Source organism: Psammomys obesus, unplaced genomic scaffold, assembly GCF_907164565.1.
Source record: "Psammomys obesus unplaced genomic scaffold, mPsaObe1.curated_primary_1811, whole genome shotgun sequence".
In the NCBI taxonomy this organism is placed as follows: Eukaryota; Metazoa; Chordata; class Mammalia; order Rodentia; family Muridae; genus Psammomys; species Psammomys obesus.
Genome location: NW_026596152.1, coordinates 9,706,869 through 9,724,728, shown reverse-complemented (window position 1 = coordinate 9,724,728; position 17,860 = coordinate 9,706,869). Strand labels below are relative to the sequence as shown.

The 17,860-nt window shown below is 56.3% G+C and overlaps 1 protein-coding gene across 3 annotated transcripts in view; it reads right to left on the bottom strand.

Moving 5' to 3' along the window:
* Window positions 1-31: 31 nt before the first annotated feature.
* The window catches only part of Srebf1 (sterol regulatory element binding transcription factor 1), a 20,839-nt gene continuing 3,010 nt past the window's right edge, over window positions 32-17,860 (bottom strand). Inside the window, exons 1-19 of one of the 3 annotated variants that reach the window (XM_055594083.1) lie at window positions 10,733-10,830; window positions 7,301-7,723; window positions 6,841-7,016; window positions 6,625-6,762; window positions 6,317-6,538; window positions 5,569-5,680; window positions 4,793-5,007; window positions 4,479-4,674; window positions 4,207-4,385; window positions 3,751-4,012; window positions 3,506-3,672; window positions 3,157-3,325; window positions 2,555-2,657; window positions 2,200-2,309; window positions 1,983-2,115; window positions 1,643-1,808; window positions 1,046-1,249; window positions 831-942; window positions 32-625 (exon numbers count right to left, since the gene is read on the bottom strand). In XM_055594083.1, the coding sequence (XP_055450058.1) occupies window positions 396-625; window positions 831-942; window positions 1,046-1,249; window positions 1,643-1,808; window positions 1,983-2,115; window positions 2,200-2,309; window positions 2,555-2,657; window positions 3,157-3,325; window positions 3,506-3,672; window positions 3,751-4,012; window positions 4,207-4,385; window positions 4,479-4,674; window positions 4,793-5,007; window positions 5,569-5,680; window positions 6,317-6,538; window positions 6,625-6,762; window positions 6,841-7,016; window positions 7,301-7,723; window positions 10,733-10,751 (3,336 nt within the window). In that variant the 5' untranslated portion in view covers window positions 10,752-10,830 and the 3' untranslated portion in view covers window positions 32-395. Of the gene's footprint in view, window positions 626-830; window positions 943-1,045; window positions 1,250-1,642; window positions 1,809-1,982; window positions 2,310-2,554; window positions 2,658-3,156; window positions 3,326-3,505; window positions 3,673-3,750; window positions 4,013-4,206; window positions 4,386-4,478; window positions 4,675-4,792; window positions 5,008-5,568; window positions 5,681-6,316; window positions 6,539-6,624; window positions 6,763-6,840; window positions 7,017-7,300; window positions 7,724-10,732; window positions 10,831-17,860 lie in introns of those variants that run through there. The other 2 variants (XM_055594082.1, XM_055594081.1) reach the window with 2 other exon arrangements.

Here is a 17,860-nt window from a genome sequence, read left to right as displayed (position 1 = left end):
CATCTCCCTACCCAGATAAACAAAACTGAGGTTATAAATAATTTCACTTTTTAATTTTCTGTACAAAATTTCTCAACCTATGAAAATAAAGTTTGCAAAAGTCAAAGTAGTTCAACCCGCACAGGAGACTGGCTCAGCCGGGCCTGCACTATGTACAAGTCTCCCAGGAGGGGGTGAGAGCCAGCCGCAAGGCAGGGTGGCCCTCAGCTAGGGGAAAGCCAATAAGGTGCCTACAGAGCGAGAGGGTGGCACTGGGCCAGCGCAGCCTCTGCAATTTCCAGATCTGCCACTAGAGGTCGGCATGATCCTGATGGCTTGTCAGGCTCACCCTCACTGGAGGACCGCAGCCAGTGACAGAGGTCCTAAAGGGCCTCTCACAGCGGGAAGGCCCGGGTCTAGCTTGAAGTCACAGTGGTCCCTCCACCAAGGCGCAGGAGCATCTGCTGGCAGTCGAGCAGCAGCCGGCGGTCACCAAGCTTCTCTACCGTGCGCGCTGCCTCGGCCAGCATGCTCATGCGCTGCCCAGGAGCCGACAGGAAGGCAGGGGGCAGATAGCAGGAGGCCAGCAGCAAGGCCTCTGTGTGCTCCCGCCATGTGGGCCGAGGCTCCAGCTCAGTCGCAGCACCTGCGCACACACATCCTGTCAGAGGGAACTCCCAGACATTCTGGGTGCTTTCTCCACCCGTGTTAGGCACACAGGTGGGCTCAGCTTCCTCCCTACGATCACAAATTGTCATCCCAGCTGATTTCAGGATCTCAGCATCCCTCATACCAGGCCAAGCCAGTCTCCCACAGCTCCCCACACACTGGAAGCACAGCCATCTCCTCACCTCCTTTGCCACTGGACCCTGCCCTCCTCCGCAGACTGCGGTCCAGGAGCTGGTGTGTCCGGGCAGGACTTGCCCCTGCCATCAGCCGAGCTGTGGCCTCGTGTAGGAACACCTGAATGGTGAGGAGTAACAGCCAGTTTCAGATTCAGTGCCTACTCTCTCTCCTGTCTCCCTGCCTCATGGCCCCAGGGCAAAGTGAGAACAATGCCACTCACCCTCCTCATAGCAGGCCGGAAGCTCTGTGCCAAGCGCCTCAGGCTGCTCAGGTCATGTTGAAAACCTCGAAGCTCCAGAGCAGAGGCCTGGGGTCCATTGCTACCACTGTGAGCTGTGAGCTGGGCAGAGGCTGGTGATTGCTGGCGCTGCCATAAACAGGTCCGGGCCACAAGAAGTAGATCACACAGGAGCAGTTGCATGGCCTGGGATAGCAGGGAGGGCAGAGGTCATTGGAGGTGCTAGCATTCATAAGGGCAGAAAGCGCACAGGGCCAGGGGCTGACTCTGGGCTGCATTGCCAAGGCAATGCCTTACACAGGTGCAATACAACAGCAGTGCACCACAGGGCCACCTTCTCGAGGACACATGCTCCCATGCCCTCAGTCTTCCCGACAGTGGCCCTGAACAGAAGCCGTGCCAGTCTGCTCACCGCACCTTCTTCCTCGTGGTGGAAAAAAGTGAGACCGTTCTCTCCAGGATTTATGCCTTCAACCAAAACTGAGGTAAGCCCATCCAGCCTATTTTGTACTAACTCCAAGAACTGAGAATGGATCGCTGTGACCCCGGCCTAGCCAGGTACCCACCCTACCCCCTCACCTTGTCAATGGAACTGCCAGTTGGCGTAGTGGCTAAGCTGTCTCGTAGGTACCCACTGGCCTTCTCACAAATGGCCAGGCTGGCTGGGCCAGATTCCACCTTTCTGGGGTCCAACAGAGCCCGGGCAGCCTTGAAGGAGTACAGAGCTGCCCTGGGCAGGGGTCTCCTGTTGGGGTCAGGGCAAACATGGTAAGTTAGACCAGGCAAAGCCCCTCCCTGAGTCCTCCCACGCTGGTTCTAGTCTCCTGGGCGGAGAGCACACTGTCTTCCACATACAGATACATAAGCAAAGTACTGAGGGGCCCAAAACGGGGTGAGGAGGGCTTGGCTGGGCACTCACTCAGTCTCCTGCAGCACTTGGGGTATATGCTCCACCACTGGGTACAGCCGCTCAGCTGCCTCTTCATCCCGCCGCAGCCAGTGGATCACCACAGCTGTCAGTGAGGCCCACCACTTGGCCACTGGGTCTGTGCCTACAGAGGGAAAGGTAGGCGCCTGACCCTCAGCCACACGGCATCTGGGGCTGGCAGGTGTCAGGACAAGGGTCTGGAGCTCACCGGTGGTGGTAGCCATGCTGGAGCTGACAGAAAAGCTGCAGGTAGGAGCCCCGACAGCGTCAGAACAGCTGTTCAGCAACTGCAGGTATCCAAGGGCATCTGAGAACTCCCTGAGGCAGGAGAGAGCTGTCAGGACAGACAGCAGCAGTCTCGGGGTTCTGGGTGACAGTGGCTCTCCCCCGCTACCCAACAGAGCTTAGTCTGACTCTGTGGCTCTACAAAACACCACCTGTCTGGCTGGTAGCAAGACCCAGAGAGGCTCTTGGGACACAGACTGGCTACTGAACAGGTTGGACAAGGCTTTCCCAGACGCCCTATTGTAGGGCCTTGCCTGGGGTGGCACAAGAAAACTCACCTGTCTCCATCAGCCGCTCCTGGGCTGGGCTGAGCTATACAGTTCAGTGCTCGCTCCAGGAGATGTTCACAGAAGAGTCGGGTCACCTGGGCCAGTGGATCCACTGTGGGGTGAGGTGAGAAGAGCAGAGATCAGGTACCCTCCCTCTCTGCAGGCCCCTTCCCACACCAGTGCCCAACCCACCTCCTAGTTCCAAGCTCTGGCAGACCGACAGTGACGGGTAAGTATTTAGTCCCTGCCCTCAGCGTGGCCAGGGAGGAAAGTGCATGGGCTGTGTGAGCACTCCACACTGGAAAGGCGAGCTTGCTCAGTCCCCAGTGGGCGCTGACCCCCCTCAGGGCTCTTCCTAAGACTACAGTGACGTGGCATGGAGTCTCCTCTCAGATCTACCCACTGCTGCTGACCCATGCTGCTTCCTTCTTCTAAAGAACCTTGGCGAAGCCCAGCGAACCACCTCACAGCCACAGCTGCAACCCAAGCCCCAGCCCACAGTGGTGGGTGGGTGGGTGGGTGAGGGCACTCAGAGATGAGGGGGCAGTGTGAGGGGAGGCGGGAACAGGAACGAGGCACAGGGCAGCGGTAAGAACGGAATGAGAGAGCACCTGGGTTCCCAGCCACGCTGTACAGGCTCTCCTGCGGGGCACCATGCACAGCCCAGTCCCCATCCACGAAGAAACGGTGACCTACAGGGTGGCAGAGCCACTGCATGGCAAGAGGCACTGAGCCACTCTGTGCTAGGCAGGCCTGGCGGGCGCTACTCAGGAAGAAACGCTGTGGGGGAAGGAACAGGACTGTCACACTGGCTCCGAGCTCAAACCTGGAGCTCTGCTGGAGACCCCAGCAGGGCCTGCAACCCACCTGCTAACCACCGCCATATCTTGTTTAGCCCCTGGAACTGATGGGGGAGAGTTGCAAAGACAAGCCCTGCCCTGTCCCCATTAGCCTACTTACTGTCAAAAAGTGCAAGGCTCTTGGGAGACTGGTTTTGACCCTCAGGGCAGCTGCCACATAGATCTCTGCCAGTGTTGCCATGGATATAGCATCTCCTGCGCACTCGGCCAGGTTCAGGGCACTTAGTGCCAGGTTAGAAGCAGCAAGATGCCCTCCTGTGTACTTCCCTGAAAACAGGGGAGGCATGAGGACAGGAGGAGACGGGATGGTGGAAGCCCTCAGGCCGGGCTCTCCCCCAGACATACCCATGGCATGCAGCTGGTGCAGCTTATGGTAGACGAGAGCTGCATCTCGGGCACTGGCACGGGCATCCGTTTTCAGCCCACAGTCCCTCTGCAGGCCCCCAGCCTGGCCTGCCAGCCAGCGGCCCACCCAGAGACGCTGCAGCAGGTGGCGGATGAGGTTCCAAAGTAGGCTGCAGGCCAGGTCCAGGTTCGAGGTGGGCAGAGGCCGGCCCAGGGCCTGCAGGGCCAGCCACAGCTGCTGAGCAGCCTGGGCAAAATCTCCCTGGAGAAAGGGTTGTCTCAGTAAGAAACACCCAGCAGGGCACCGTGCTTGTCTGGGCCCCTGGAATGAATCACAGGGGCTCTAAAGGTGGGGGTGGGGCAGCTGGAGTGGGGACAAATGCAGGGAGCAGGAGGGGCATCTAGCACCTTCCAGGCCTGGGGGCCTATTTCTTCTCCCCAGGGCCAGTCCCTTACCCGGGCCAAATCCAGGTCAGCTTGTTTGCGATGTCTCCAGAAGTGTACAGCCGGGCCGGAGTGTGGCCGAGTCACGGGTTCCCCATACACAAAGAGAAGAGCCAAGCAGGCCAACACCAGTAGCCCATTGGCCAGCCAGACTAGGGGTGGCAGCAACCACGGGGTCCAGTGAGAGCCATCTACAGGCAAAGGGAAGGTCTGAGGACCCAGCTCCCTGGAAACCCAAAGTCCCAAAGGTCCCTCCCAACAACACGCAGGCTGGCCTGACTCACCTCTGCTTTCAGCCTCCAGCACGCTGCGCCCAGAGCTGCGGTGCGCAGCAGCTGCATCGGAGGAACTGAGGACGCCCCAGCCAAACAGTGAGGCCACAGGATTGCAGGTCAGACAAAGGAAGACCAGTGCACACAGGGCCAGGCGGGACCGGTCCAGCATGCCTCGACTGTGTGAAGGCAGCCGCTGGGCTTTCACCTGGCAGGAGGCAGGACGGTGAGGGCAGAGCCCAGCTGGCCTCAAGGACAAGGGCTAAAAAAGGGGGAAGAGTGCAGGGCCTCTGGGAGAGGGAGGGAGCTATGTTGCGGAGTCCAACCTGGCTATCCTCAAAGACTGGGCTATCGGGCTCGGAGTCACTGGCACCGCTGCTGCTGCCTCTGCTGCCAAGTGACAAGGGGCTACTCTGGGAGGGTGAGCCGGCGTCTGAGGGTGGAGGGGTCAGTGTCTCCACCACTTCAGGTTTCAGGCCCTCCATAGACACATCCGTGCCTCCTCCGCTGCCACAGGCTGACACCAGGTCCTTCAGTGATTCTGCAGGCAGAAGGAACAGGGTCGGGAAGAGGCCTAGGAGCCAACACTCCAGGATTTGAACAGTTCTGTTACAATCCAAATGTGGCCAACGCTACTGCAGAGTCCAGCCACCCGAGACTGATCAGGAGTTAAAGGAGAGCCAGTGGACAGTGGGGTCAGAGCCAGAGGTAAGGCTGGGCAGGGAGAGAGATAGCATCAGTGTGGTCTCTGAATGAGCACAGCCCTCATAAAGTCAAGTTTGCATGCTTGGCCCCCATTCGTGGAACTGTTTGGGAAGGATTAGGAGGTGTGGCCTTGTTGAGGGAGGCGTGTCACTGGGGGAGGGCTTTGAAGTTGCAAACCCTCACACTATTCCCAACTAGCTCTCTTCCTCTCTGCCTCATGGTTGTCTTCACAGGTGAACCCTTAGCTGCTGCTCCAGCGCCTGTTTGCCCACGTGATGGTCACAGACTCACTCTCTGAAACTCTAAGCCCAATAAATCCTTCTCGAAGTCGACTCGGTCATGGTGTCTTATCACAGCAAGAGAAAGGTAACCGACAGCTGGCACGGCTGGGACTCACCGCTTCTTTGAGCGGTCCGCAGGGCCGCGTTCTCCCGCTTGAGCTTCTGGTTGCTCTGCTGTAAGAAGCGGATGTAATCGATAGCCTTGCGCAAGACAGCAGATTTATTCAGCTGCAAAGAGGGAGGGAGAGGGCTCAGCCAGCCAGGCAGACCCGGCTGTAGGCGCAAGAGCAGGTAGAGGCACTCTGCGACACAGCTGCGTCAGGGCCTGGACTTGTTCCTTCTGCCTAGAACGTTCCTATGCTGAGATCCTAACAGAACCTGCTCCTGGGGCGGAAATAAAAGCTGCCGTGTGAAATGCATACGACAGCGTCTAGCCGCTGCTGTTACTGCGATCACCACCTCCTGCCTCCGACTCCCTTCAGCGCTTTACTGGAGACCTCCCTTGACCACCCAGTGCACACCGGAAAAGCTGTCACTCTCCTCCTCATACCTATATTCTTCCGCCGGCACACTGACTTCTTTTTCACACTCTTCGATGCCCACAACTTCCCCAGGGCATTGATTCCTCCAGGACAGGATTTCTGTCTTCATTACCATGCCACCCTCAATGCCCAGCACAGCCCTTTCTTTATTCAGGATGCCCTTGCTAAAATCTAACCAGGTAAACGGGACTACCCAGACCCAGACAAGCTGATGCCTGAGACTACGTGCCCAAGTTTGGCCCAAGCCCTAATTCCTGCTGCTGGCGTGCCTCACCCCCTTCCTGTTCATGCTGGCTTGAGTCTAGTGGGCCTCTAGCCATACCTTTGCCTCGGTGCCCACCACCAGGTCCTTGAGTTCCACAATCTTGTCATTGATTGAGGAACGGTAACGCTTCTCAATGGCATTGTGGGCTGTGCGCTTCTCACCGCGGCTCTGAGCTGAGCCCATGGCCTTGCTGCCAGCTGCCAGGCGGTGGATGGGCAGTTTGTCTGTGTCCACAACCAGTGGTACCGTGGCCAGGATGGTCCCTCCACTCACCAGGGTCTGCAGGGTCAGACCCGTGTCACCAGGTGGGCATACAGGTGTGCAGCCAGCCCCATCATGCTCTCCCTTTTGCCTGGGCCGTCTACCTGCAAGGGGCCTGCCTGCACGGCTGTGCCAGGGGCCAGGGCGCCAATGCCGGCCGCCTTCACTGTGGCTCCCGCATCTGTCTTCACAGCTGTCAGCACCAGGGAGTCTGCCTTGATGAAGTGCGGCTGCAGCACAACCTGGAGGGAGGGGCCTGGTCATGAGTGGCAACCAGGCCATGCTTCCCCCATCCCTCCTGCCTGGCCAGGCCCACTTACTGGGACCTGCTGGATCTGGGAGGTCACAGTGGTTGTTCTCAGGGCTGCTGAGGCTGGTGGCGGCTGCTGGGAGGCTGAGCTCTGGACCTGGGTGTGTAAGGGGACAGGCGAGACTCCTGGTGCAGAGGCCAGTGGCAGGCCAGATGGTGGCTGCTGGGTGTTTCCAGGCAGGGTCCCTGAAGAAACAAAGACAGAGGCTGCTGGCAGAGGCTGCCTACTTTTAGCCCATCTGGCCTGTCTGGCTCTGAGTGTCACATAACTATCCCTATGATTTCTTAGCAGGCCAGGCTCTGCCAATGTTCCGCCGTCCGGTTGGGCAATGGGAGAGGCACAACACTGGGCCTAGCACAAAAGGGCATCCCAGGCTACAGGATGAATACGTGACTTCTGAAGCCTGGAAACTCCTATATAAGAGCAGAGGGCTGCTTTTCCTATATCTCCTCCCATCCATACCCCTTACCTGAGAAGCCTGAGGGAAGGCTGGAGTACCCCAGCACAGGCGCAGGGCTGAGCTGCAGGGGTGGTGCGGGGAAGCTCGGAGGCAGGAGAGTCCCTGGTGATGGCTGTGGCGCTGGCGGCTGCAGGATGGTGAGCGGCACTGGCTCCTCTTTGATTCCAGGCCCAGGGGAGAAGGGGGACACAGACGGGTACATCTTTAAGGCAGTGGGTGCAGATGGCGGAGGGGATGGGGGCGAAGGTGTCACCTTGGGTCCTCCTAGGAAGGCTTCCAGAGAGGAGCCCAGAGAAGCAGGCGAAGAGAAGCTCTCGGGAGAGCTGGCACCAGGGCTACTGGGCTCTGCGTCTCCTGTCCCACCCCCGGCATAGGGGGCATCAAAGAGGCCAGGGAAGTCACTGTCTTGGTTGTTGATGAGCTGAAGCATGTCTAGGGAAGAAGACAATGAAGAGTGAGTGACAACAGGGTATGGAGGCTAGCTCCTGAGCAGGACTCGTAATGCCCAGGACAAAGCCCTCTCTCGGACATCTGTGATGTGTGCAGCCATTCCAGATACAGTATGTGTAGCTGACAGTCCTGGGCACTGGGCTGGTGCCACTGACTTAGCCACTGCTAGCCTGGACTTCATGCTGTGGCTGGCTGAACCTGCCTTCGTCAAAGCTCTCGCTACTCACCCATACCACCCGACATCTACAGACACAACGCATAGCAGGACCACATCTGCCCGTTCATTCACTCACTTATCCTGCATGCTCCAAGCGCCCACACCAGAAGGAGGTTCTTCCCAGGCTCTCTTGAGCCCCAGGCCTGGAGTCAGAATGACACATAACAATGCTCCCAGCTGGGACCAGCTATGGTCCCAGCTCCAGGGACCAAGGGTCCAGCTGGCCGTGATGGCACACAACTTTAATCTCAGCACTTGGGAGGCAGAGGCAGGTGGATCTCTGTGAGTTCAAGGCCAGCTTGCTCTACAGAGTGAGTTCTGTCTAGGGCCACATAGTGGGACCCTGTCTTTAAAAAAATAAAAATAAAAAATGTGTAAGAGTCCAGCTGAGGCAGTATCATGAAACCGTACCTCAAGAGAAAGGAGAAAACAAGTCCCACCTGAGAAGCAAGAATTTCCCTGGGAATGTCAAATGCCCTCTGTATTAGTGGCGTTTGTTTTATTTCCCTGGGTCGGTGTTTTCTGTGTGTGCTGAAGCAGAGCAGGGACCCATAGATGATAAGCACGTACTTCCTCACCGAACTACATGCAACCTGTCCTGTGTGTGTTTAATGTGGCCATGTGTGCAGCCCCTGCCCCCACAGACACACATGAAACTGGAGCCTGAGGGAAAATACAGGCACACCATCCGCTACAAGTCTGTGCTATCACGTCTGGCATTTTTTACTTGGATTTTGGAAGGTCAAATTCCAGCCTTGATGCTGGCAAGGCAACCTCCATCCTACACCCTGTCTTGTCATGGTCAGTGCTAACCTTTAAGTCCACCTTCACCGGATATGTAGGTCCATCCAATCACATGAGTGGCTGCACCGCACGGTAGGGTACAAGCGCTAACCTAGAAGGCAGCAAGCCCTAAGAAGCCTCTCCTGCCCATTCTGCTGCCTTATTGCCCAAATGGTTTGTTAAAAGAACACATGCCCCATCTAAGACATGGACAGCCCTGCTGTGCCCGTGCTGCCTCAGTTTCTCAATCTGTAAAACAAGGACATGCCTCACACACTCGGGAGGTCTGGTTCTCAGTAGAGGGCATAACAGTCAGTAGGGCAGAAGGAACAGAACAAAGGAGCCTTTACACAGGTGCAGAGGGCCACGCGCACTGACACTCCGGGGCTCTTCCTTTGGAGATGCTGAGCAGGATGCCCTGCACATGGACCTTTGCAGAAATTCAGACACCACCGAGAATCCAGTTACAGGGGAAGAGGTATAGAGAGAGTCAGGATAGTTTTGAGTACCTCTGGAGTGGTACTCCCGAACAGGAATAGTAGACAAGGCAGATATCCGGAATGGGGCCATGTCAGGAAAGGGTCCTCGACAGACTCAATGGGTGAGTAGGGTCTACCGCAGCAGACTGGGTCTGGGCCAAGTAGCAGGCCCACTCTGAGGCCACTACGTTGACCGAGCCCACTTAGGTGAAACAGATGCCCTATTAGACGACCGAAGTCCCTGAACGAGCCTAGTTCCAACGGAGTCCAAATCTACCCGACCACAATGCTCTCATCACTAGCCACTCCCCCTCTGCAGATCCCTATCTCAGCTCCACTGTGCGCCCCTGCTCTGGAGGCAAGAAAGGACACTGATATTGAGGAGCACAGACATCCAGAGAGCAAGTCTGCAAAAATAACAAGATACTGTTGCAGCGCCTTTCCTTGTTCCACCAAAAAACCCGAGGCAAAGTTGCCACCATTAACCTATTTCTCAGCACAGCACACTGAGGCTTGGCACAGAACCAGCTGCAGGCCAAGTAGCCAACCAATGTATCTGTGTGTTCTGGGCACAAAGCCAAGCGCCCAGGTCTGGCCATTCAGGCTTTGGTTTCCCCTCTGTAAAAGCAAAGTGCTCTCTCTCCTTGCCTCCTTCCTTCTAACCCGAACTGAGACACACTCCCTGGCTCCAGCCCAGCTACAGGCCCTCTTCCCCAGCTGGCAACTGGCGTGCTGGCTGGCTTAGCCCAAGGCCCTCTCACCCACTCGTGGAGGCCAGCTTTTGGGTAAAAGGGCTCTACAGCATCCATGAACACAACACTAGAGGGCCCACAGTGCTCTCACATGCCCTGCCCACACCACCACTTGATCTGGAGCCTAGGCCAACTGCCTCCTCTCACTGGGCCTCAGTTTCCTCCTCTGTAAAAAAGAGAAAGGGTTAAGTCTTTTCCCAACAGAGCAGGGTATCAACACTGTCTACTGAGGGCTGCTCAGGCAAGAGGCACGACACTACAGGAGGGCCTTCCCACGGCTGTGAACAGAACAAAACAGGGCGGCAGGCTCAGGCTTCTGGATCCTTGCGGACTCTCCGGATGTTTGCAAGTCATAAACAGTACTTTTAATCATAGGAGCTTTCATCTCTCGTGCCCACTCACAGTAGCCCTTTTGCTAAACGGGGAAACTAGGGCCAAGAAAGAAAAGCTGACAGTCTGGATAGCTCGCCTTTTGCTATCCAAAATGCCCAATTAGGGCCAAAAATGGGTCAGACTCAAGGTTGGACAGGAGACCGGCCCTTGGGTTTCTTCCTCCGGACCCTGCCCAGAAAGGAAGCAGAAGATGCAGAGAAAAGTTGTCTAAGTTGCTAGGTGTTGTGGTTAGTCCCTAAGCAGGATAGCTAAACCAGAGTGGGCAGCCAACTTCCGGCCCAAGGTGGCTAAGGGTCGTTCCACACCGTACTGAAATCCGCTGCAGAGACCCTGGCAAAGTAATAGAGGACGGTCCTCCCCAAAGTACCTTCAAAGGTGCAATCCATGGCTCCGTCGCCCGCGCCCCGCCCCTAGGGCGTGCAGACGCTAGCTACCTCGACAGCGTCCGCGCCGATTTCACCTGTCAGGCCCCGCGAGGCTTTAAAGCCCGCCGAGCGCCTCGGTGCCCCGCCCCTCGGGTGAGCGCACATGGCCAATCAGCAGCCGCGCCGCGCCCCGCTGGGGCCACGCCCACCCCCGACGGCGGCGGCTCGGGTTTCACCCGGTGCTCTGAATGGGGCCGGGGTTACTAGCGGGCGTCCGCCTTTAACCGCGTCTGCGCCAGCGCGCCGGGGTTACTAGCGGTCACTGCCGTCCCGGCCTCTGCCACACAGGAACCATCTCTGAAAAGTGCTTGGGCCCCGGGGACTGGGATCCGGGAAGTGGCTGGCTCCGATCCAGGGAGATATTCCCACCGCTGGTTCGCACACACCCGGAACGAGCCCGGACCATTCTCGCCTCAGTTTAGCCACTCCTGGGCCCTCTCATAGAATGGCAGCAGCAAGAGATGATATGGCTGGTCTGAGGCAGGCCAAGGGTCGCCTTAGGTGGTGATAGTTGATGGTGCAGGGGCACCCAGCTGGCAGAGCAGCCTCAGAGTAAGGACACTCATTTCAGGGAGGGGGCTGGTGGTTCCCGACCTAGATCACCCAAAACTGCCTTCAGGGGTGAGCAAGGGAAATCCTGCCTCCAATCACACACCCAGCAAGTCCTGACCTCAGCGCTGATGTCAGTGTTATCCCTCAAGGTCTGACAAAGATTATTTTATTGTTTTATTTTTTATTTTATTGTTTTATTATTTTATTGTTATCCCTTTGCTGACAAAAGATTAAAGCTTTCTCATACATGTGCAAACCAAACACACACACAACCACCACCACCACCACACCAGTGCTGGCCAGCGGCCTAACTTCTGGCAGTGTCCTGGCAAGGTCTGGCAGCCTAGTTGGCAGACACACAGGTGGAAGGGGGATAGCCACCAAGTCTCTTCATGGGTGTCAGGGGCTTTGTGTCCCTATGGTCCACCTCTCTGCAGAGCCTCAGCTAGAAAACAGTTCCTCGCATTCACCTGATCCCCTTTCTAGGTCCTTCTCCACCCTCATAGGAGGTTCCAAAGAAAACAAGTCTTTTTTGGCACCGTTCTGCCCGGCCTGCGTGCTCGTGAGCCTGTCACCCGCCCCCCACCCCCACCCCAAACAGACCAAGCACAGCTCCTGGCAAAGGCTCTGACCTCACCCAACTTAAGGCAATAGGTCCTGACACCAGGAGATGCAGAGGGCTGAGTCCAGCTAGGAGGCTCCCCGGTGCTGACCCTAGTTTAAGTCCTTGTCTTCTGATTTCCAAGCCTGATTATAGAAAGACTTGCAGGCTGAGAGGCTTACCTGACAGCCGGGAGGCAGTACAGGCAGTGTGAAGCCTCGGCACCCTTGTGCTCTGTCCCTATCTGGACAATGGGCAGGCCTGTGGGTACAACAGCCTTAGGCGAGCAGCGGAGCAGAGGCAGGCATGGCACCTAGAGGCATGTGTGCCCAGCGCCCCCCCCCCCCCTGCTCTGCCTGACCGACCCCTCACTCCCTTCTTGAGCTCATTTCCTCAGATCCTGGTGGCCACAGTGGAGACTGGGGGAATGGAAACTCAAGCCAAACTTTAGCAAGCTTCCTGCCAGGGACCTGCTGCCCTGTGCTGAGGCCTTCTCTTCTTTCAGCCCCTACCTGCTGTGCGACTAAGGCAGACCAGCCTTCACTCAGCCTGGGACAGGGCTCGTTCATACCTCTCTATGAACCTCCAGGACCTTCTTCAGGGGTGGCAATCCTGGGAAAACAAGTTTATAAAGGACCTGCCCACTCCAAAAGGCCTCAGCAAAGGTGGTTCCCCTCACAGCCACTGGAACAGGCTAGGACTGGAAACCAGACCCTAAGGTGTCTGATGATCTGTAGTTCCGAGGTCAACCCTAAGCATCCGGTAGGTTTTTAACATTATAAAAGGGATTAGCAGGGCCATACACTGAGGCTTTGGCCTGCACACCTAAAGTGAGCATTCCTGGCCTCACCCCAGGAAGGACTAGGACTCACTAGGTCCAGCAGGTCTGGAAAGGGGCACCATGGTGCCCAGGCTGCTGGCCAGCAAGAGAAGCAATCCTGGCGTCCCATGGACAAGCACAGGCTTCCAGCTGCATGTGTGGTCTGAAGCAAAAGCACAAGAGACCCAGACTCCCTTATTGGGTTCCGCCCCTCCCCTTCTGGCACCTGTCCAGGCCTGCTCTGCCCTCTTCCCCTCTCAGGCCCTGATCCTATCTGACTTCAAAGGAAACCCAAAACCCCAGTTACCCCTCCTCAACAGTATCTGAGGCCCAGCCTCCGTGTCTGCCATGTGCCACTTTCCTGGTATTTGGGTTCAGCTAAGTGCAGAACGGTACCCTTGGGGCACTTCCATTCCACCAAGAAACCAGCCACACACGTGTGCAGTGGGGGAGGGAGGGCGCAAATGTGCCATGACAGAAAAGTTGGGCTAGGGAAGACAGGTGGTTATCAAGGCTGCCTGAGGAGGCGACACTTGGGTGCAGTCTGAATAGGGCCACAAGGGAGGAAAAGGGCCCTCTGGCCAGAAGAAAAGGCAAGCCCAAAGACCCCAAGATATTGCAAACCAGGTGTAAGGGCGGAAGCAGAAACCAGTGGCTGGGTGTAGGGATGGGCTATGCCGGTTGGGATGGCTGAGCCAAAGACATGGCGCCTGCAGGATTTGCAAGCCACCCCATGCTAAGAAGGACTGCATGCAATGAGAAGGATGGCACCACCTCCTAGGGAGGACATGGGACAGTGCCCCCTGCCTGGTGGGGCTTGCAGGCTAGAGGATGCAGCTGTGGCTTGCTGCTCTTCCAGGCATGCCGCCCTGCCCTGTTGCTCCCCAGGCCTTTATTCCTCAGAAGTCCCTGGCAGGCACTCTGGTCCTGGGCCATCATATTGGTGCCAGGGCACAGGGGCATAGACTATCTTTTGTGTACGCAAAGGCCGTGCTCCAGGGGATTAAAAGAATGTGGTTCTTCCTGGAAGGGGATAGGCCACACACAGGCTGATGAAACAGTCACGCCTGGGCTCAGGACCTCTCCCCAGCTAGGACACAAAGGTCCAGAGAAGAATCAAGAACACAAGGGCCCTCAGCAGCCCAGGGAAGAAAGTGAGGCTCTGACTCAGTTCTGCTGACCCACAGTGCCTACTCTGCTGCCAGTCAGTCATGGCCTGAAGTGAGCCCTGGGCCAACCAGCCTTTATCAACACTGAATATGCAGAGAGAGAACACGGGGGGGGGGGGGGGGGGGGGGGGGGGGGGAAGGTGTGCTCAGCAGGGCCCTCAGTCATCTGGGCCTCAGCAAGCAGTAAGCCAAGGAACTGGAGGGTGGCTGTGCAAGCATGAGGGCAATCCCCAGAACTCACAAAGAGCCAAGTATGGAAAAACAGAAAAGTGAAAACTAAACTGGGGGGGGGGGGGGGGAGGGGGGGGGAGAGCGAGAGCGAGAGCGCGAGAGAGAGAGAGAGAGAGAGAGAGAGAGAGAGAGAGAGAGAGAGAGGAGCCAGTTGTGGCAGCTAATGCTTATAATCCCAGGGCTGAAGAGATGAAAAAGGTTGATCCCTGGGGCTCGCTGGCCAAACAGCCTGCACAGTCAATCTGCGAGTTGCATGTTTGGTTTAAAAAATGCTGCCTTTAAAAATTATATGGAAGGGCTGGAGAGATGGCTAAGTGGTTAAGAGCACTTGTTCATGCAGAGGACCAGGGTTCAGTTTCCAGCACCACACAGTGGCTCACAACCATCCATAACTCCAGGGCCAGGGGATCCGATGCCCCCTTCTGGTCTCAAGAGGCACTGCATGCACATGGTGCATATACAAGCAGGCGAAACACACATATATAATAAAATTTGTTTATTTGTTGGTTTTTGAGACAGGGTGTCTCTGTGTAGATGCAGCTGTCCTGGAACTCACTCTGTAGACGAGGCTAGCCTCAAACTCAGAGTGCTGCCTCTGCCTCCCGAGTGCTGGGATTAAAGGTGTGCACCACCTCCCGGCCATAAAAAATACTTAAAATATATTTTTTAAATTAAGTGGAGAAGCAAAGACACTAACCTTCACTCCTGGCCCTACATATCTACATATGGGGAGCATGAAGACTGCCCCCACACCTGCTGGTCCTTAGCCTTCAGATGCAGCCTCACTCCCCTGTTTCCTGTGCCCCCATTAATGTCATCCTGCCTTAATCCAGGCTAACCCTGCCAGGAATGTCCTCCTTACTCTTAATTCTGCCCACTTGGAAAATACCCATTCTCTCCTCAAACCTGCTCTGATGTTAACGCTGAGCCTTCCCACTGTGAGAGCCACTGAAGACACCAACCCCCAGAACGTTTTTTCCCAGGGTGGAGGAGATGGAACTGCAGGCTCTGCCCGCTGCCTCAGCAAGGACCACCTCAGCATGTTCCTGTTTTGTTTTCCTTTCAAACTGGGTCTCCAAAAGCCCGAACTTCACTTATGTAGCTGAAGATGACCCTGCATCCTTGATCCCCCTGCCTCTACCTCCCGAGTGCTGGAATTACAGGTGTGTGCCACTGTGCAGGCAATTTCCACTGTCCCCTAGGGTACTTATGTTCTGGTCACCCCGGCTCACCCCAGAGCTGTGGGTCAGACACGTGGCCCTGATATAACCTGGGGCACAGAAAATTAATAAGACACTAGCTAGCATGGATCCCATCAGTTTGCTAGAGCTGGGGGCCCAGGACACACTGGTCATTCTGGAGGCCAAAACAGCCCTTGCGCCCAAGGCAGTGGCGGCTGTTCCCAGGCTAATGGCAATGTGGTGCCTTCCTTTAAGTCTACATAATCCACTCCTCGGGGCTGTGGTAGCCTGCAGGGAACTTGCTCTCATGCTTCCCCAGCTCCTTTGCCCCAGTGCAGGAAGCTGCCTCTAAGGAGACAGAACTGCAGGCTCTGGCCCTGCCCTCCCTCAGATGGGGACCACCTCAGCAGGCTTCTCCCCCACCCCCTTTGGACAGTCTCCAAGGCTATGGCCCTTGCCTCACAAAAGGAAGGGCAGTGGCCGGGAGGAAGTGGCTCTTCTGATGCACAGTGGGAGAGGCCAGGACACCGCTATGGCTGAGGTTTCTTCTAAACTTAGGAGATGCTAAGGATGAGGCTCGCTCTTCAGAGCAGGGTGGGAGGGCCCTGAGTAGCCTGTGTTTCATGCAGAAGGACAGGACCATTACACAGGACGCAGTCACAGCTTGGAACCTCAGCCTGGAACATTCTGGAGACGTCCTGTACAGGCTCCTTGGATAGTGACTGCTAACGTTTGCTGAGCCAAACACACCAGGTCTGGGTGCTGGTTACACATTTTAAACAGTGTGAGAACCCTGTAGGCACTGTGTCAGAGTGCCTGACACTGTCTGACAAGCTCAGCTGGGCCCCAAGAAACGAGTCTGAGTAATGTGTCTATTACAGTGGTAAGAATCAAAACGTCTGAGAGGTCATGCCAGGTGTCCAAGGCCTCTCAGTAGGGTTGATGTGAAAACTCTTGGGTGAAAGGTTTTCTGGGAAATGGTTGGGGTAGAGTGTCTGACAATGGTCAGAATAGGCTTCTCCGAGGCTATACATTTTCCCCAGCTTTACCCCACCCCACCCCAAAGCCCCAGACAGTGTGGCTTAACACCTAGGCTAGCTCTGAGCTACTCTAACTGGAAGGGAAGCCCCCAACCCCACCTTGTGAAGCAGCAGGCTGTGGTTTTCCCTTGCTGTCTGGCCCCAATCAGTACCCAAGATCGGAGTGTACCACAGGCTGGGGCACAGCTCAGTGATGTATGCACCTCTGGGACCCATCCCTAGCACTTGCAAGATAAATTAATTAAAATAGAAATGTAAAAGGCACCTCTTTAGGCATGTAGCCAACAGAAGAGAGCCATTCTCCAGCCAGTACAGTACCCAGGCCACAGTCACAATCAGGCAAAGCCTGGGTCCTAGGCCTCTACCAGCAGTGACCCTATTGGACTAGCCAGGTCACCTGGGAAGCTGTGTCCAGCTAAGTAATATAGGGCAAGAGGTAATGGTCAGCCACTGCCTCCCTGGACCCACCCCTAGCACCTTTCTCTGGTTCTCTAATTTGGGCCCCTCTGAGGCATCACAGAGTTGCTACACTCCCCCCTCCCCAAGGGAACTCCCAAGCTTGCATTTCAGAGAGAGTGAGGCAGTCTCCCTAAGAGCAACAGCGCACTGGAGCCCTCTGAGGACGGGATGCTCAGGCTTTACCCTGAGGGGCTCTGGACATGGAGACTAGCAAGAAGGGGTAGTCTACTATGCTGGCTACTTTCATGTTAACTTGACACAAGCCAGAGTCACCTGAGAGGAGAGAGCCTCAAGTGAGAAAATGCCTCCCTAAGATTCAGCGGTAGGCAAGCTCGTGGGCATTTTCTTAATTAGTCATTGATACGGGAGGGCCCAGTCCATGGGGCCATCCCTGGGCTGGTGGGCCTGGGTCCTATGAGAAAGCAGGCTGAGCAAGCCAGGGGAAAGCAAGCCAGTAAGCAGCACCCCTCCATGGCCTCTGTATCGGCTCCTGCCTCCAGGTTCCTGCCTGTTTCAGTTCCTGTCCTGACTTCATTGATGGACTACAATGCAGATGTGTAAGCCAAATAAACCCTTTCCCCTTCAAGTTGCTTTGGTCATAGTGTTTCATCACAGCAATGAAACCCCTAACAGACACCTACCTTGGGCTATAACCAAGGGGGTTTTGGTGGGTGGACACAGCTGAAGGAGTGGCATCCCTTGACAAGGTCTTAGATGTCATGCTGAGACAAGGATACTTTATTCCAGAAGCACCGGGGATTCATGGACAGTTGGCGACCTACTGAGAACTGCATGCCTGAAGCCAGCCAGTGGCCACGGAAGCCACTGTTTTCTAAGGGGTGCAAGTGCTTGGTGGGACCAGAGAAGGAAGGGATCCCACAGACGGTGGAGCAGGTGAGGGCCTGTTTGTCCCATGGCCAGTGCAACAAGCCAAGAAGCAGTGACAACTCAGTCTATAAAGGCAGTGATATGACTGTTAACACTCTCTTGGCGGGGGGGGGGGGGGGGGGGGGGGGG